Genomic DNA, 19,587 nt, shown 5'->3' with positions numbered 1-19,587 from the left:
GCAAAATCTAAGTGGAAAGATTAAAAAAAAGAGTCTTACTACCAGTTAAAGTTCACATTTTCTACGCTGTACTAAGGGGAAAGGAAGAGTTAGCACCACTTTTAAAAGTTATCAAACATCTGAAGCAGAGAAAACAGGCTATTTGTTATTGGCTCTCTGAAAAATACTGATTAGCCACTGAAGTTATGGAGAAGCTAAAAATAGCATCTCTAATACAATAGGACATATTGCTCATCATTTCCAATATAATCATTACAAAAAAAAGTTAAAAAAAATCAACTGTTTCATTTGAAAACATTTAAGTATGAAGATAAGACGTACCTCAAGAGGTACATTACAAATACTGCGCTGAAATATTGTAGATGCAGATACAACATCCTTTTTAATACACTGTTAAGCTGACTGTAACTATCCAGAGTGATTAATGTAACACATGATTTACCTGGTCTGCCATTATAGTACGAAATGAAGGTAGATTCTGAGGAGAGTAAAAAATATTTAAAACCACATCCTATGTCCTCTGTTGGCTAATATAACATTTTTCTTATAAAAAAAGGAGTCAGCACCAATGTTGTCCAGTTTGGATTCTAGACCAAAGGGGGGGGGGGAGAAAGCCCCAAACAATCTCCACTTCAAATTAATACATTTATGGCAATTTGGTTTACATCCGCTATGGAGCAAAGTTATAATAAAAAGTGATACTTTGCTTGATTCTGGACATAATATTTGCTCGAAGGGAAAAAACAAACAAACAAAACCAAGAATAATGTTTCTTGAACAAGTTTGAAAACCTTATCAGCAGGGTTTTTTTTAAAAAAAAATATTTAAGTTATTCTACGTTTACTCCCCCACCAACCAGAAGAGGAAAAAAAATGAACCTTTTATAAGTGTTTATATATATATATATATATATATATATATATATATATATATATATATATATATATATATATAAAAAATTCAAAGCTTTCGAAATAGTTATTCCACAAAGAAAAGAAACCAAAACGCTTCTTGAACACAGGTTGCCATATGACACAATAAAACGAGCAGACTTGAGAGGCATATCTAGGCTTTTTTGTAGCTTTTGAGCTCTGCCGCCTTGATCAAATTGAAACAAGTCCTATTGAATGCAACAAGACTCACAACTGAGGGGGCCTGCCTGCTCCTGGGCTGCCCAAAACACAACAGGAGGTGTCGGCCAGTGTATCGGCCAGCACTATCCATGTTGTCATCACATCTTTAGCTAACAAGGCTCAGCCCACCCTCAGCAAGCAGCAGTAAAGCTCACCCTGCCTCTTTGCAAACAAAACAGCAGCCTTTTATTCCAGAACCACACCCGTGAGAACGGCTAAAATTTAGGAGGGGAGAAAAAAAAAAATCGCAATAATGATAACTCTCGTGAAACTGATCAAAGAAGGAAATGCATTGATCCGTGTGCTTTCTTTGAGTTGCCTGGAGAAACAGCATCATTTTTTTTTTTTTTTTAATCGGGGGTGTGCACATCCATGGTATAATCCAGAGTCTCGGTGGCGGAAGCCTCGTCGTCTCTCTGTTCCATGTAGACTTCTGTTCGGTCGGGCGACTCCACCCGGCTACGGATTTCGGCCACGCCTGGATGGTTCTTCCGCAAGTGCTGGTTCAAGGTTCCTTGGAAAGGAAAACACTTCCCGCAGACTTCGCAACGGAAGGGCTTGTCGTCGGTGTGGCCCCGGATGTGGTACTCGAGCTGATCCTTGCGGGTGTATTTCTTCCCGCAATACTTGCACACGAAGGGGGTGATGCCCATGTGCAGCCTCATGTGCCGGTCGAGGCTGCCCTTCTGGTTGAAAGACTTCCCGCAGTAGATGCAGATCAGCCGCTCGCTGTAGGCGTACCAGTGGCCTCGGGAATTCCTCTCCCGGGGGCCGCTCTCGTAGCCTGGCGGGTGGGCTGAGGGCTCGCCGTCGGCTCCCGACACGAGGCCGGAAACATCGCTGTGCAAGTGGCTGGTGGAGACCCGTTTCTGTCGCCCGCGGCCTCGGTAGGAGCCGAGCATCGACCTGGAGCTGCCCGAGCTCCTCAGGCTTCCGAAGGATTCAGAGACGGGAGCAGGCTGCGAGGATCCCTGGGAGTATGAGAAAGCATTTTGCAAGACGGAGCCGTAGGACCCGACGTTCACTGCCACCACTTGTTCTCCGTCGACCATTTCCGTGTGGTAGCCGTCGTCGCCAAGCGAGGAGCTGTCCGAGCAGCTCGGACGGTCGGATTTTTCCATTTTGACTTTCACCTCGGCCGCCTGGCTCTCTCGAACGATCAGCTCCACCGGGTCGTGATCCCCTTCGACTTGAATCTCGTACTCCGAAACGCTCCCGCTGCTCCCCCGGTCCGAGTGGCCTTCTTCTTGCAGGCGGCTGCGGAGAGTGCCAGTCGGCGCCGTTTCCATCCGGAGGTCATTCCCTGAAGCCGGCGGATGCCCCTGTGGGCAGTAGGGAGGAGAAATCTCCACGGGGTTGGCGAAATAGCTACTCTCCTTCAGGCCGTTGTGGTTCTCCAGAGGATCTTCGGCCCCAATCGTGACCGAGTCGACTTCTCCGACGCTGATTTTTGAATGGATGCTTTCGAGGATCTGGGTGCATTTGTCGATGACGCACTGCATCTGGAGGAAGCTGGCGGCCGTCAGAAAACTGACCACGTCCTTCAGCTGCAGAGACATCTGTCCAGTGTAGCAAAAGGAAAGCAGCTGCTCGAAGACACTGGGGTTTTTGATGACGGAGATGGACAGGCCACTCATGGTGTTTAACGCCGAATGGTCGCGAAAGTAGGGAGAGCTGGCGGCTAAAACAGCTTTGTGAGCACGGAATGGCTGCCCCTGGATGTGCACAATGATGTCGCAAAGCTTGCCCTGCAGGCGGAGTTCATTCAGCTGGCTCAGGACGCTGCTGCTGTATTCAGGAACGTCGAACTGGATGAAGCTGCTGCTGTCCATGTCGCCTGGCCCGAAATGTAACCTGGAAAGGGACACAAAAGGAGCGTTCACGAATCAGAGTTTAAAATGCACGAGGCTGCTTGGAGAGAGATCACACACACACACACAAACCCACCCACCAGCCCTTTGTTGCCAGGGATGCGATTTTTTTAACTTTGCGCTGCATATGATCTGCAAGTTGATGAGCATAAAAATGCAAGAGGTGGCAAGCCACCGAGTTTACCCCAGGATTCAAAAGAGCAAATTACATCTATGAGACATGGCACGTTTGGAACTGTGTGAAGTGGGATGGGATTAATTCCCTCGACACCGAGTTGCTCGGTGAGGAGCTACGATTTGATGCCGCCCTCTCCGATAGAGAACATGGGCGTGAGTTTTCCCACAGGACCCAGACCTCCTCACACGTGCTCAGATTAGCACATTGAGTCTCTTCTTCAAATACTGGGAATGAAACCCATTAGAAGTTGTGCGGGCTGCACTAAGAATGCAAAAAGTAGAGGAGCTGATTTGTTAAATTTATTTGCCCTGGGGCTACCCTAGGTGGCTTATAAAAATAAAAAGGAAGTAATGAAAAGAGTATAAACAGAAGATATATATATATATATATATATATATATATATATATATATATATTCTTTTTACGACCCTGCAATCTCTATCATCAGGCTGGTGTTGGGGTGACTGAATGGAGCTGAGCATTTACCGACCGGATGCCCTTCCTAATGCTATGCGGAGTTTGCAACAGATATTTTCTCTTGATAAACATCTGCTGCTACCTAGGGTTGAACTCTTAACTTCCTGAGTGTGAGGCTAGCATCTTTGCTTCTGGGCCACCCCGTCGCTCAGAACAGACTATAACAGAACAATAAAATAAAAGATGATAAAGAACTCAGTGGGAATACATTATGAATGGCCAAAAAAAGAAAAATGGATAGATAGAGAACAGAGGATGGAATCTGCCATCAATCCAGCATGGAATAGGAGTACATTGTCTGAAAGAAGACTCTATGGGCAGCTGACCCCAAGTACTATTGACGTATCCTAGCAGGTCATGCAACATTAAGAGGCAAGGGATCGTGCAACTTCCTTCCTTCCTGAGGCTCCAAAACAAAATTTCTCAACATTTGAACCATCTTATTTGACAGAAGTACAACGTATGTGCTGCAGGTAAGAACAGTTTTTCCCCAAACTGTTCCAGAACACTAACAACGGTGCTTCCTTTCACACAAAGGCAATCCCTTTAAAAAAAAATAAAATACAATAAAATGTGCCAGAGATAAATAAAAAAAAATGGCAATAATTTCCTCTGCTGAGCCACTGGAGATACGACTTGGCTCGTACTGCTGATAATCAGCGATAGCAAACTTACGAATTGGGATGGAATTTAAATCCTTCTCTCATCTTTCAATGTTGGGTGCAGCATCATCTATCTGAATCATGAGATTTTTTTTTTTAAAAAGATGATCTCATTTTTTATTCTGGGCACCTCATTTTTTAACGAAGCATTCATTAGCAGCCTCTCCAAGGGGAGGCTTCCACTGTCTTTCACTGTAATTCCTCAGAATCTTAATATATCTAAAAAGCAGCAAGGTGGAAAGATTACAGAATAAGGACAGGTATGCAAAAAAAACCCAAACCATTATAACTTTAGAGTGGAGGAAGGGTTTCATAACAGAGCGTTTGGGCTTTGCAGAGACTATGAGCAAATTAAGGTTCACAGTAGATAAAGCAACCTTGAACGTATGTACCTTATTTTTATTTAAATCTGCACATATTTTACAAGTCAGTAAATACCATTTCTGCAGAAGTGCCTATAAAACAGAGACCTATCCTGTGTACACATGCCAGCACAGGCAGATGCCATAAACCAAACCTCAAAATGGCATTTGCGAGTTGTCAGGTAAAAGAATCACCTCCACATGACAAAGGAGAAGGGTGGTGGATTATCTGAAGGTAGTCCTTTTAAGCTATTATGTGCACACGTTATTTTCACCCTTGCAAAATGGCTAAGACATAAAAAGGAGACCGACAGTATTCATCCAGATGGCTTATCCATGATTATCCATGTTCTATGTTGATGTTTTTATGTAAGTAAGATTCAATGTACTTTTTAAGTTTAATCATATTGATAAACTTAAAAAATTTGAAACTTTCTTACCTAAAAATGTCAACACAGAATCACTGAATTGCTCTCCATAACAGCTGACTTGTAACAGTTCATTTAGTTACTCTTCGAAGTTACAACAGCACTGAAAAAAATGACTTATGAACATTTCTCACGCGTACGACCGTTGCAGCATCTCTGTAGTCACATGATCAAAATTCAGATGCTGGACAACTGACTCGTGTTTATGACGGCTGCACTGTCCTAGGGTGATGTGATCCTCTTTTACAACTTTCTGACAAGCAAAGTCAATGGGGAAGCCAGTTTCGCTGAACAACTGGGTTACTAACTGTAGCAACTACAGTGATTCACTGTGGCAGGAAAGGTTATAAAATAGGGCAAAACTCACTCAACAAACGCTTCACCTAACAGCAGAAACATTGTGCTTGATTGTGGTTGTAAGTCAAGGACCACCTGTCCATTATTAAAAAGCACAAGGAAGCTATTCAACAGAGCCAGTGGCACAGACTAACCATATACTGGAAAAACGAGTACTACAAACTGTTGTAAAAGTGAGGAATGCAGCCTTTATGGGAAAAGAACTAGCAGGCTTCCATTCAAAGATGTCTGTTAGTCGAATGCTCATCACATCTTACAAAATAAAGTTTCACAAACTGAAATTGTAACCTAAACATTTTAACCAGGGAGCAGAATAAGTTGCACTTACAGATTTAGCACAAGAGAAATCTCAGTAGACTTCCTGTAAGGCCAGGAGCAATGGGAGCTCTTTAATTAATTGCATATTTGCTACCCGCCTTTCAAAATAATTTTTAATTTGGCTGGACAGGCTTTAACTCAGAGATTTTCATTGACAGTGAGCCTGTGATACACCTTTATTTCACCTCTATTCCGTAGTATCATCAATTTTTTCTACTTATTCCCCATTGTTTTCATCTTCAGAAGAGCATCATCCCATCACCTATTACGCACCCAGTCTTTTTTGAGCAGCGAGTTCCAAACTGTTGCCAAAGTAACAATTTCCAAACCCCTCCAACTAGGACACAATACAAAGGACACCATACAGTACAGAAAGCTTTTACTAAACAAATATCCCATACTTTGTTAGCTACCCATCTCAACAAGAGACTCACAATAGGAAATAAAAATAAAACAATGACAGAATCCGAGTATGGAAAGCGTAGCAGGGACGCAGTGCTTAAGAAAACCCTCTTCAACTAGGCATTTGCCAGATGAGCTGGCATCCATATGCCTGCCTCCCTAACCAGGGCGTTACAGGTATATCCATCAAGCAGGATTATTTCTATGGGGAAAACAGGCGCCAGGAGTATTTTATTTAATTTACAGGTCACTCATCTCACTGTCAAGAGACGCTGGTGTGAGGTACATTCAACATCTTGCGTTATATATATATGGATGGGATAAAATAAAGGTTGGAACGTTAAACTGGCTCCCAACAGACTAGAACTCACCATCTCTTGGTTTCTAGCCAGGTGCCTCCACCACTACACCCAGTTGGCTCCGGATTGAAGAGGAGGTCCTAAAGTAGATCACCTGGAGACCCAGAGAAGAGGGCAGAGCTGCAAACTAATGAATGCCACCAGACTAGAAAGTAGGTGATTGTGAGTTCTAATTCTGCTTCAGGCATAGGCTGGGTGGCTTTGGGCCAATCACAAGGGGGCTGGGCGTTCTAGTCCCGCCTTAGGCATGGCAGCCAGCTGGGTGTCTTTGGGCCAGTCCCTCCCTCCCTCCCTCTCAGCCCAGCCCACCTCACAGGGTCGTTGTTGTTGGGGGGGGGCAAACAGCAGGAGGAAGGAGTACCAAGCGTACTAGCTGCCTTGAGTTACTTATAAAGCAATAAAGGCGGGACACAAACATGAATAAATAAAATAAAACGTGCCTCCCGGGAGGGGACCCGGGCTCGACCCCCCACCCAGTGCCCAGGCTCGCCTACCCGGACGGGGCTTCGGGCGCCTGAATAGGAAGAAGCCGGGAAGAAAAGGGGCCCCAAGAGGCCATTCCGCCACCGGAGCCAGCCCGCAGCACCCGAGCCGAAAAGCCGCCGGGAGGCGTCTGACCGCGCCCGCCTCACCTGAGGGGCGTCGGGGTCTCCTCACATGGCGGGCCCGCCGGAGGGAGCTCGGCCCTGGCCCGAGTGCAGCTTTCCCCCCGGCCGCCGCCGCTTCCCCTCAGCCAGCAGCACCCGGAAGCGCTCCCTTCCTGCGCGAGGGGGGGGACGCGCACTTCCGCTTCCGGGGCGCCATAGGCGGCGGGCGGGGAGAAAGGCTCAGAGTGGGAGAGGCGGCGCCGAGGCCGCGCCCCTTCGCGAAATGGAGGGCGCCTGCGCAAGGGGAGAAAAGAGAGCGCTCCTCGACACATCTACTCCCTTGCGCCCCTAGTGGACATTTCTGTCTCCTGCTCCGAGAAGGTCTAATCCGAATCCGGATTTTGCATTAAAACGAAAGCAGCATCTTAAATCAAAAGGTGGCACAATAAAATACAATAACTGAGAGAATTAAGGCGAGGTTAACGAACCTCAGCGTCTCGATTAGAATATTTCAAGTCGGTTTTTATGCTTGGGTAGGATGGAACCGGAGGCACCTGCACGTAAGGCTCGCACCAAATGTTTTCTTGCATAAAACAATCCGAATTTGGGGTGGTCAAAAAGGGATGCTGACTCCTGTTGCAAGCAATGCGTGCAGGTTTGCAATGACCCACGTGATCAAAGCTGTTCTGCCGTCCTTCGGAGGCATAGAAACATAAACAGAAAGAGAGTAGATCGATAAAACGTTTTATTTATTTTTTGTTACACAGATCAACGCGTGTTTTATTCTTTTGCTCCCCTCCTCTTCTTTTTCTGTGGCTTTCATTTGTTTAGCGACAGGATATTATTTATAAGATTGGGTTGGCTGAATCAGCCAGAACTGTGCAACGCACTAAAGGAAGTCCTTGACTTACCACCACAATTAGGCTCAACATTTATGTCGCTAAGCGAGACGGTTGTCACATTTACCTTCCATTTTACCACATTTCTTGCCCCAGTTGTTAATTGGATCACTGCAGTTATTAAGTTAGTAACAAGAAGTCTGGCTTCCCCCGTTGATTTGTCAGAAGGTCGCAAAAGGAGATCACATGATATTGCAACAGTCATAAGTACAAGTCAGTTTCCAAGCGTCTGAATTTTGATCACGTGACCCTGGGGATGCAATGGTCGTAAAACGGTCACAGGTCACTTTTTTCAGTGCTGTTGTAACTGGTCACTAAACAAACAGTGGTAAATGGAGGACAACCGGTAAGCAGTACATGGTGGTTTACACACCCACCGTGCCTTGCTCCCCACAAACTATGGCCGCTCCAGGGTGAACCCCTCTTTCTGACCCACCTTGGTGGGTGCAAAATTGAGACTTCCATTGTGCTGCTCCCTTTTCTCCTCTGCAGGGCGGTGGAGTTAATCAAAGAGTTTTTTGTTGTTGTTTTTTTACTTTCGGGGGTCTAAAGTTGACGAACTGACCCAGCCCAGCATCTCCCATTCTTAGAATCATAAACTCTTCGTGACTTGATTTCCCCAGGAGAGACGGAGGGTTAATAAGTTCACAAGTCATTCTGCCTTGACACCGTTGAGGCACAACTGAGTAATGCGCAGGCTGTTTACACTGCCGACCTCTGGGCTGTGGACTCTTTATTATCTTTTGGGGTAGGATAATAAAAATATTCTGCTTTTTGAAAAAAAATGGCACACAGTTGTTTTTGTTTTTTAAAAAAGACTTTTTCTGCCTTCCAGATGGAGAAGTATAGATATATAATGCTGACTTTCGTAATATGTAGGATATTTGCAGCGTTGACATAGGAAGTCCTTGACTTGCAACGGTTAGTTTACTGATTGTTCAAGGTTAGAACGGCACTGAAAAATGCAACTTACAATCCTTTTTCATAGTTGCAGCCTTTAGATTTCTCCCCCCCCCGTGATCATGTGATCAAGATTCAGATGCTTGGCCCCTGACTCACATTTATTTTATTTTTGCCCCATTTTTCAACCTTTCTTGCCACAGGGGTTAAACGAATTACTGCAGTTGTTAAGTTAGTGAGGTTGCTTGTCAGCAGGCTTGAAAAGAGGATTGCGTGACCCCAGGACACAACTGTCATAAATACAAGTCAATTGCCAAGCGTTTGAATTTTGAGCACCTGCTTGTGGGGAATGTTGCAATGGTTGTGTGAAACAGGGACCTAAGTTATTTTTTCCAGTGCTGTTGTAACTTCAAAAAGTCACTTAAACAAACTGTTGTTAAGTCAAGGGCCACCTCTATGAGGTATAGTTTTTAAATCAACAACGGGTGAGCGGGCTTCTTGAAAACAGCCATAATGCAGTTAATTCATTTCTGACTTTGTACGTTTCTCTCTTTGTCTCAGTCCACTTAAATAGGGCTTGCGGACAAGATTTGTGAAAATGAGCAGTTTACACGTTCCTATTCATTTTTGCACACATTTGATCGAAGTCAGGCGTACCAGGGAAACACAATAGGAATAATTTACCCAGGTCCCAGCATAGGCTATTTTTTCCATCTCTGAAAGAAACATGTTCCCTATTTGTTATCGAAATAGAAAGCGATTCTTGTGCGCCGTGATTGAATTTGAGGGGAATTTAGTCAAGAGGTCAGATTTAAGTTGAAGTGTATCTGTTTTGTTTGGAAAGCAAACATTCGCTCAAGCCAAGCCCGTTATGACAGCTGTAGGGAGGAAAAATATCTCTGGGATTGGATAGATTTGGTTACCGTTTTGAAAATAAATGGCTGAATTTGGATACTCTTGTTGAAAAGGAGGGATTAAATTACATCTGTTGTGATTGCCGGGTTCAGCTAAGTGCCACTGACAACGATTGTACGACGTTGGCCCGCAAAAGCCTTCCATTGGTGTGAACATGACTTGATGGAACCCAAGTGGGCTTCAGCTTCTTCATCAGATGATCCCACCGACTTTCAGAAGAGGGACTGGCTCGCCCTGTCCAATGTCCAGATGTCCCTTGGTGCATGCTACTCTTAGCCAGATTTCTGAATTCTTTAAACCCAAATCGGGTTCCCATTTATTCAGAAATCATCACCATCGGATTCAGCAAGACTCGCTCCCACCCATGTTCCTTTGGTGAGCAAACAAACACGCTTGGCAAAATACCGATAACATTTATTAAAACATGTTATACAAAAGAGCAACAGACTCTTCTATAAGAAGAAAACCAAGAATCAGGAATGTCACACAAACCACGCTGTACGTAATAAGGACAGCAGAATTATACCTCCCATCTTTGCAATATAGTACATATCAGTTCTAAATATTATAAGTGACAACGCTTAACGGGCAAATGTTTGCAAAAAGAACAACAAAAAAAACCCCCAATCACATTTATTCTAGAAACATGGCAGAAAACCAGAAGAGGAGATATTGAAGTGTCAATGTAACACTTAAAAAATGTTAATATGCATTTAAATTCTCCAACCCTCCTTCCCCCTGGGGGCTTAGCAGCTAAATTTGTCAATTCTACTCATCCATATTTGAATAAACAAGCACAAACCCTTTTCTGGAGGCTTTTAGTATTCCACGATTCTAGATAAAAGAAGTATCTTTTTTTTTTTTTTAAATAGACTCTCAGGTTTAGAAATATCATCCGCCCGCAACATATTTTAACATAGATGCCCTTTAAAAAAAAAACAAAAACAAAGAGGCCAATGGCGAATTTTGCAATATAATATTTACAGTCCTGGATTTGTGAAACATGCTGCGTTAGCAAAGTGCAGGGAAATCACCTATTTAAGCACTGGGGGGAGGGTGCCCGTGGTTAATACCTCTAAAATCCTTCAAGGATTAGAAATAAGAATAGATTTCCCAAACCCAGCAGTTTTGCTTTTGCAGATCAGCAGGAAAGCAGTATGGATTACTGTCCAAACTGCACCAGAATGGAGGGGAAAGGATACCCCAGCATCTTAGCAGCAGATATCTGAAAGAAAGTGACAATTGCATAAAAAAAAAAGAACTGCAGGTAAAATTCGTGGGGTGTTTCCTTCCTCGCAAAAGGAAAGTATATTCTAGAGAAATTTAGTTGTGTTAGCAAGACGGGTTCAAAACTAAACATACTGTTTTATCACACAAAGCCACCCTAGTCCCTGCATAGGACGCCGAACGTGACAATCGTCCACAAACCCTTTTCCGGATTAGTTGCAAGACAGAGTCAATCACAAAGATGCACAAATGGAATTTACCACAAAAGAGAGGGAATACATATTGCTATCCCTTAGCGGCGCACACAGAATCCTGGCCTAAGTGGAAATAACCTATTTCTATACTTGGGGCATTTTTAGTTTGCAACAGCCATCTGGATCTGCCCTAAAGGAGGAGAGGGTTATCAATTGCACATAAATTCTGCCTGGGATTCTTGCCGGCAGATAATAAATATCTTAAGTTTTATTCCATGCTGAAAATGACAGCAAAGAGTTCGGTGCTTCTGTTCCTGTCTGAAGATACTCAGCATCTTAGCAATGTGTTAAAAAGTCCACAGGCATATCCTGAATTCCGATCACGTGTGTCCATGGGGTCGTAAGTGTGAAAAATGGCCATATGACACTTTTTCCAGTGCTCTTGCAACTTCGGTCCCTGTTGTAAGTTGAGAATTACGTGCAGGCAATCCCTTTCTGCATTAAATCCCACTAACAAAGTGGCTGTTATTTTGTGTTAGCTTTCTGTTCCATTTCCCCATTGAGACCTCTCTCGATGCCTTCCCATTGTGCAGGAACTCGCCTTCCCTCAGGCCTATATAATGTGGAGATTCTGAGAGATTAGAGAAAAGGCCTCCAGGATCTTCTAAGGCAGTGACTTTCTTTTTTTTTTTTTTTTTGCTCCTGTTTTATTTTGGAAACGAAACTTAAAAACAGATCCTTAGGATCTTACTTTTCCTCCACAAAGGACACACCCCACCCAGTACCCGCCCTTATGTAAACAAAAAATCTTCTCATTCTTATAAAATTTCGAATAAGAAAAACCAGACCAACGACATGAATTAGAAATTAAACCAGAGGGAATATATATATATATATGTATATATATATATATATACACGTTCTAAAAATATTATACTTTTTTTGTTTTGTTTTGCTTTAAATACAAAGTGCTTCTGTACATTAGCAAGTTACAGTGTCGGCAAAGAGATCCCTGGTTGGGTTCAAGTCAGCACCAGCCATGCCTACCGAAGGGTATGGCTGAGTTCGTGGTGGACATTTGAGGTGGACCATCCATAAGTTAAGTGCCTGTGGTCAACTGAAGAAGTGCCTCATGGGAGAAACTGAAAGATTATCCATGGGGAGAGAGCAGGAAGGGACAAGGGAACCCCAACACCTGTTAGGTTTTAACATATTTAACGGGGGGGGGGGATATTTAATTAAAAGAGATGATTAGGTTACATGGCTACCATTATACCAAGTCAGACACGTATATATTAGACATCAGCTGCAAAGACAGTTTGAACAATCGAAGAAAGAGGAAAGCTATCTGCTTGTGAATCTACTTAAGTAATTATTTCTGAACCCTGGCCATTTTAGAAGACCTCCAAAGTCCCTTTTAACTCTGTCACTTGAAAATGATCTCGCCATGTGCTTTTGGAGAAAGGGAGGGAAAATCACCCACTCCCTTGCCCTCTGCTCAACGCGCTCCCGCTTCTAGTTGACTGGCTTAAATGCAAACACCGCTAACCCGGGGGCGCCCCCAAAGAAAACAGCCACCCCACCACATGGACATTCCCGCTGAACCTTAAAATATCGAGCAGAATTCTGCTGAGATGAATCCAAAGCGAGAAGCCCCCTCGGAGTTCCTTTTAAAGAGAACCCGGATGTTCCCAAAGCACGAATTAAATAGCTGTGATTGTAAGTATGTTAAAAAAATACCATTCTGCTAGCTTGCTGGTCTGTTTGCCGCCTCAAGAGAGGAATCCTCAGGAATACTTTTAAGAGAGGGTCCCGGAACCAAGCACCTCAAAAGCAGCAGGCCTCAGGCCGTGGGACACAATCATTCTGCTTGTTCAAATAATCCATCAGATCCAAGGCCGGGCAACACGCCATCGTTTGCTCGGCTCCCTTTCTTTCTCTCCCCGTCCATTCTTTTCTCTCTTAGTTCATTTTAGACGTGCTCTGTTCTACTTTGCAGGCTTGGTAAGATTTGGTGCAGGAAGTGACGTGCCGGTGAAAACTGTCTCTCCACATGAACCTTTTCCCGCAAATGTTACACTCGTACGGTTTGATGCCCGTGTGGATTTTCATGTGGCCCACCAAGTGGTGCTTCATTTTGAATTTCTTACCGCAGACGCCGCAGCCGTAAGGCCGGAGACCGAGGTGCATACCCATGTGGCGGTCCCTCTGGCTTTTGTGGGTGAAACTCTTTCCACACTGGCAGGGATAGAGTTTGTCGGTGGTGGAAAAGCCAGACAAGGCGTTTTCTTCCTTGATCCCTGAGGGAAGGTCTAAGCTTTCTCCGTAACCTGAAGCCTCTGCTCTCGGAAGGCTTAGAGTCCCGTCGCTCCTTTCCCCGGAGAACTCTTCCATGGAAGAGCCATAAAAGTCGACTTGCTCGTCGTAGTGGCCTGCGTTGGCCGGATCCCCAAATTCCATTTCCATCTTCCTATCGTTGACCCGGGGATCTCCAGCGATGCTGGTCTGAACAGGGTGGTCTGACTGAACAGCATTCACGGACTCCGAGACCTGGTGCTCGTCGTAGGAGTCATGCATTGCCTCTCCTTCACAGTCCTGAACAAACTTCTCCGTTTTTACGTGTATCCATCGTTTGTGAGACATGATGCTGGGCTTGCTGTAAAGAGGCCTGGCGTACTGATAGTCTGTACTATCACTGACTCCCTCTTCTCCGTCCTGGCTGGTCATGCCGGTGCTCAAGCGGTCATGTTCTGTAGAAGAATTGCTAGGCAGATACTCGTGTTCGGTCAGTTGGGACAACAGCTCATCTTTTGAACTCTCCTCTTCGTTTTCCCCGTCCCTTAGTTCCTGCACTTTGTGGAAGTCCGCCTGGCCTGCTGCCCCCAGCTCAAAGCCTTCCACCAACCCGTGGTAGTTACTGCTGCTTGGGGACTGGTGGTCACTGGTTCGGTTGAGCTTCTGGCAAAGGACAGAAGGGTTTCCTTCCAACACCTCTGTGCATTTGTCCACCACGTGCCACATCTGCAGGAAGCTGGCGGCCGTCAAGTAGCTGACGATTTCCGGAGCAGGCATGACCAGGCGCCCGGTGTAGGTTGACAGGAGAATATTCTCAAACACCCTGGGGTTCATGACGTCGGGCAGGACAATGCGCCGGCTGTTCTTCAGGAGCACCTGGTCGCAAAAGTAAGGGGAGCTGGCAGCTAGGACGGCTTTGTGGGCTCGGAAGAGGTGGCCCTGGACCACGATAGAAACGTCGCAGAGCTGGCCTTGCTGCCGCTGCTGGTTGAGCTTCTGCAAGACGGTGTTGCAGAAGTCGGGGAATTCGACTCGGAAAGAGGTCGCCCCAGGCTCCATTTCATCCGTGTCCTGCAGGAGAAGAGAGCGCGGGTTTCAGGAGGAAAGGAAAGGCACAGTTTTGCAAATTGAGAGGGCAGACAGGCATTACCCCAGGCTAAAACCAGGAGACGGTGAGTTCTAGTCCTGCCTTAGCTATAAAAGCCAGCTGGGTGACTTAGGGCCAATCACCTGGAGACGGAGAGTTCCAGTCCCTCCTTAGGCATGAAAGCCCAGCCAGATGACTTTGGGCCAGTCCATTTTCTCCCAGCCCAGCCCAGCCTACCTCACAGGGTGGTTGTGGGGAAAACAGGAGGAGGAAGGAGCATGCAGTATGCCCGCTGCCTTGAGTGACTTGCAAAGTAGTAGAGGCAGGATTTAAAAAAATTGAGTGAATAATAATAATAATAATAATAATAATAATAGCACCAGGGGCATCTGTCAGGGCCCCCTGCTTCCCTCCAGGACTGCCCTCCGTCCCTCCCAGCCTCCTCTGGCCAGACAGACGCGCCTGCATTGACCCCCCTCCTCGAAAGCCCCGCCAGAGCTGGGTCAGGTAGACTGCTCCTGCCGCTGGGGGCTCTCTCGGAGACCAAGGCGCTCCTTCCGCCCTCCACCCACTCCCGGAGGGAAGGAGAGCCGCCCCTTCACCTGCCTCGGCGGGAAGGCCCCGGGCCTCCCTCACATGGCGGGCGAGCCTCCCCCGCCACGCGTCCTTCGCCCCTCCGCCGCCTCCGAACCTCCTCTCGGGCGCTCCGGAAGGCAGACCCGGAAGCGCGAGTCTCTGCTTCTGGCCCGCGCGCGCCCGCTTCCGGTCGATAGAGTAGCCTAGACTAGAGAGTTAAGGGGGGGACGATAGAGTAGCGCGGGGGAGGAGAGAGCGGCGCGCGCGGAGAGCGCTGGGCGGAGCCGCGTGGGAAGAGCGGCCGAGCCCAACCCGGCGCCCGCGAGCGCCATTTCTGGGGGGGACGGAGAAGGGCATGATGGGAAGTTTGGCTTCGGTTTCGGTTTCTGAATAGTGACTCTTCCTGGCCAAACCCCATCATGGGGCTGAATTCTGCCTGGCTTGGCTACAGCTGTTTGAAGGCTTCTCCGATTTTGGGGGGGGGGAGTTCGACTATTTTATTAATTAATGAATTAATTAAATGTATTAATAATGTCCATTAGGTCACGCATCATTCTTTTTACATGATCCAATAAATAAAATATTCCACGAATGCGTCTGTTTTATTTTTAATAAGATAAGTATTGATGAGTATGACCCATACAACCAAAAGTTCTTTGTAATGTTACTATTATATGCAAATGCCTTGGCCTATTAACAAACCATAACCGCACTCCCTTCCAGCACTGATGACGTTACCTAGTTGGGTAATGAAATGTCTGTAAGGAAACAACCAAGCTCAGAGAGCATCAAGGACCCCACAGTCCTCCTCCTCCTTCATCCTTTTTAGCACGGATGATGTTACTTAGTTGGGTATTGAAACATCTGCAAGAAAGCAGCCACGCTCAGAGAGCAGAGCTGCAAGTATTCTCTTCCATTGGTAAAACATTTGGCCTGAAATAATCCAGCTGGCCATCAGATGCATCCCTTTCCGTGTCTCTGCTGCTGCCCCGGGGTTGCCCAGATTTTCCCAGCCTAATTTGGGAAGCCTCTGGGATGCCTTCGTTTTGGGAATTCCCCGTTTTGCAGATGCTTTCTGGCTCACTTCGGATGGAGAAGAGCTGCTGGTGGGCTTGTTGCCTCGAACCTGCCAGTCCTCTGTGCTGGGTTGAAATCCAGCTTGGCTCATTAAGACAATGAAAGAGGCACTTTGTGATCCTGGCACAGGGAGATGCTCCCAGAAACTCCGTCGGCTTTTTTTTCTTTTGCTGTTGTTATTTTGGAGAGTTCAAAGTAAGGCTTTGATCTATTCTCAGCTTGCGAATTGCACCTCTGACATCTTGGAAGTGTTGGGGAATTTGCTCTTGGCTCACATGCTGTGAAGCTGAGTCTCTGGTCTCGTGGCGGCATGTTTCTTCCTGAGAAGAAGAAGTCCCTAGCTATAGAATTTCCCATCTCCCAGCAAGTTAGGGGCTGTTGCCTGGTTCAGTCATGACTCAGCATGTAAAGGGTTTTCTTTTTTTCCTTCCTTCCTTCCTTCCTTCCTTCCTTCCTTCCTTCCTTCCTTCCTTCCTTCCTTCTTTCTCCTCTTGAGGTGGATATATATACAGTAACATACTATATCTCCAACAGGGCTATGAAAAAACTTTTTCTTTCTTTCTTTCTTTCTTTCTTTCTTTCTTTCTTTCTTTCTTTCTTTCTTTCTTTCTTTCTTTTTTTCTTTCTTTCTTTCTTCCTTCCTTCCTTCTTTCCTTCCTTTCTTCTTTCTTTCCTTCCTTCCTTTCTTCTTCCTTCCTTCCTTCCTTCTCCTCTTGAGGTGGATATAAACTATTCAGTAACATACTATATCTCCAACAGGACTATGAAAAAAACTTTCTTTCTTTCTTTCTTTCTTTCTTTCTTTCTTTCTTTCTTTCTTTCTTTCTTTCTTTCTTTCTTGCTTTCTTTCTTTCTTTCTTTCTTTCTTTCTTTCTTTCTTTCCTTCTTTCCCCTTCCTTCCTTCCTTCCTTCCTTCCTTCCTTCCTTCCTTCCTTCCTTCCTTCCTTCCTTCCTTCCTTCCTTCTTGCCTTCACATTATGTAAAACATCATTTACAAACTGCACTGCCTGGGAATGCGTATAGAGAATTAAGAAACATTTTGGTTTGTCCTCTGAACCAGGTAAGAAGACTTTAATAGCACCCTGCTGATTATGCTGAAGAAACTGTGTGGAGGTTTTCTGGAAAAGGAAGAGAGAAGAAACTGTCCTTGTTATGAACAAACAGTAGATGGCACTGAAACTCCAACCCATGTCTGCCAACACTTATATGCAGAAATGTTCTCAGAATTTTAGCCCTGTTCTCCAGCCTTCAGTGCATTAGAAGTAGAGATCTTATTTAACAAATAAATAATAATTAGATAAACCAAGGAACAGTGTAATTGTGTGCTCCTATTCTTAATGTCCTGCAAAACCTCAGGCTTGTTGAATATAACATCAGTATATACCATGGCACTAAGGTTAAAAGGCCATTCGAACAAAGATGCAAAGTTTGCAATTTTAAGAAATCAGGGATTGGGTGATCAGTGGTAAATTAGAGAAGCATCCAACCGAAGATGCTATGGGAGTGCTCAAAATGAAGATTTTTGAATATCAGTTGCTAGTGCGTTTCAATAATGGGATAATTTCTTTAAGGTAGCAAATCCCACGGGCAGTCCCTGACTTATAACCATTCATTTAGTTACAACGGTCCTGAAAAAAAGTGGCTTAAAACTGATCTTTCACAAGGGAAAAAAATGATAATTCTGAGCTCTTGTAAGACGGAGTTCTGCACAGCATTTATATACATACCGCAATGAGGAACTTGCAATTTAAAGCGGAGAAGAGAGAGAGAAGAAATGAAGAGCTGAGTGTGTCAAAACAACAACAGCAAGTAAGAGTCTTCCTTCCTTTTTCCCACAGACTTATGTTTTCAAACAAGGAACCCCCAAAACTTTATAGATTACCCTGTAGCCTTTCCATAGTGACCAGTGAAATATGAAATAGGAGTTTTAATTACAAAAAAACAGAGAGTGCATTTTGTTTAATATTTAATGCGCTGCAGCAATTTGCAGTTCAAAAAGAGCCAGGCATTTCCCATTTTTTTTTTTTTAAAAAAAAAACTTGCTCTCTCTTCTTCCCTGCTCTCTTTTCAGAGTGCAGCTATTTCTCAGAAACTGAGATCCCCCAAGAAAGTTGGATAACAGTTGCCTTCTTGGGAATCTCTGTATCTGGAGGTTTCTTTTGGACATGTCCCACAATGCTTCAAGGCAATGCTTTGCTAGGGCATGATGGGAAATCAAAATAGAACTAGCGATTCTTTACCATCCTGGTAGCCTCTAGATGTGTTGGATGCCAATGAGAAAGGAACAAATCTACTGCCTAGGATTTCTGGAACTTGCAGTCCCAACACATCTGGGGACTCTTCAACAAGGGAAGACGGTTCAATGGAGTGGGAGATTGGGATATATTAAGTTTCACATCTGTACTTTTCCTCCCCTCTATGTATATTAACGAGAGAGAGAGAAAAAAAACAATGTCATAAAGAGGACGCTTTTCAAGGCTGACGTACTAGGTATATGCAGACAATCTTGGGAAAATACCTTTTCGTTCTCACGTTACCGTTTTGCAAATTAGTTCTTTTTCCAAGCTTCTTTAAACTTGGTTCCCCCTTTCTGCTTTTCTCCATCATTTCGGGATTTAGCGTCAAGAAACGAAACTTGCAAGGATTTCCGAGCTGTGCATTAGGAAGGAAGAAAGAAAAAAAAACATAGAAGTGAGTGATGGAAGGAGGCAGTAGAATTAAGTCAACTATCCCAGCTCTTGATCGTTAAATTGATTTCTCTCTATCCCTCTCCTTCCCTCCTACCCTCTGAGAACGCTAGATTGAGGACATTACTGCTTTTTCATTTTGTTTTGACACGGCACCTTTAAAATTTCATGCCTGCGCGGGAGAGCTCGTCAAAGTGACAGATAAAAGTTGACATTAATCTCCGCTGTGTCACTCTGGTGACTGGCTGTTTTGATTTCCCCACTACCCGGTGGGATCATCAGTGAAACGCGAGAATACAATACAGGAGAATTTTGTTACCACAAACGGGGTGCTGTCGCGAAGCAACTCCCTGGAGTTATATTGTTTTATTTTGTGCAAATTAAGTAATGTAGATAGATAGATAGATAGATAGATAGATAGATAGATAGATAGATTAGATAGATATAGATAGATAGATAGATAGATAGATAGATAGATAGATAGATAGATTAGATAGATAGATTAGATAGATAGATATAGATAGATAGATAGATAGATTAGATAGATAGATAGATAGATATAGATAGATAGATAGATAGAGATAGATAGATAGATA

The 19,587-nt window shown here is 44.7% G+C and overlaps 3 protein-coding genes across 8 annotated transcripts in view; all 3 read right to left on the bottom strand.

Annotated features, from left to right (window-relative positions):
• Positions 1–964: 964 nt before the first annotated feature.
• Positions 965–13,144, bottom strand: ZBTB34 (zinc finger and BTB domain containing 34). 4 transcript variants are annotated; one of them, XM_039322919.1, is made up of 3 exons: positions 7,180–7,312; positions 6,560–6,641; positions 965–2,987 (listed from the first exon to the last, which is right to left on the bottom strand). In XM_039322919.1, the coding sequence occupies exon 3, from the start codon at positions 2,963–2,965 to the stop codon at positions 1,484–1,486; it is 1,482 nt and encodes a 493-aa protein (XP_039178853.1). In that variant the 5' UTR covers positions 2,966–2,987; positions 6,560–6,641; positions 7,180–7,312; the 3' UTR covers positions 965–1,483. The 4 variants fall into 4 exon arrangements, with proteins under 4 accessions (XP_039178853.1, XP_039178854.1, XP_039178852.1 ...); XM_039322920.1 differs by lacking the exons at positions 6,560–6,641; positions 7,180–7,312 and adding an exon at positions 13,010–13,144; XM_039322918.1 differs by lacking the exon at positions 6,560–6,641 and having other exon boundaries at positions 7,180–7,311.
• Positions 10,246–15,399, bottom strand: ZBTB43 (zinc finger and BTB domain containing 43). 2 transcript variants are annotated; one of them, XM_039322922.1, is made up of 2 exons: positions 15,258–15,399; positions 10,246–14,635 (listed from the first exon to the last, which is right to left on the bottom strand). In XM_039322922.1, exon 2 carries the CDS (start codon positions 14,621–14,623, stop codon positions 13,232–13,234), a length of 1,392 nt encoding a protein of 463 aa, XP_039178856.1. In that variant the 5' UTR covers positions 14,624–14,635; positions 15,258–15,399; the 3' UTR covers positions 10,246–13,231. The 2 variants fall into 2 exon arrangements, with proteins under 2 accessions (XP_039178856.1, XP_039178855.1); XM_039322921.1 differs by having other exon boundaries at positions 15,254–15,390.
• A 1,906-nt stretch (positions 15,400–17,305) lies between these two features.
• Positions 17,306–19,587, bottom strand: part of LMX1B (LIM homeobox transcription factor 1 beta) — a 194,210-nt gene continuing 191,928 nt past the window's right edge. For both annotated transcript variants that reach the window (XR_005554238.1, XR_005554240.1), the window contains 2 exons: positions 18,823–18,956; positions 17,306–17,422 (listed from right to left, as the gene is read on the bottom strand). The gene's annotated coding sequence lies outside the window, so the exon portion shown is untranslated. The remainder of the gene's footprint in view (positions 17,423–18,822; positions 18,957–19,587) is intronic.

Source organism: Crotalus tigris, unplaced genomic scaffold, assembly GCF_016545835.1.
Source record: "Crotalus tigris isolate CLP2741 ecotype Arizona unplaced genomic scaffold, ASM1654583v1 scf7180000024153.1733885, whole genome shotgun sequence".
Classification (NCBI taxonomy): domain Eukaryota; kingdom Metazoa; phylum Chordata; class Lepidosauria; order Squamata; family Viperidae; genus Crotalus; species Crotalus tigris.
Note: the sequence above shows the minus strand (reverse complement) of the source record. Positions and strands in the feature narration are given on the sequence as shown.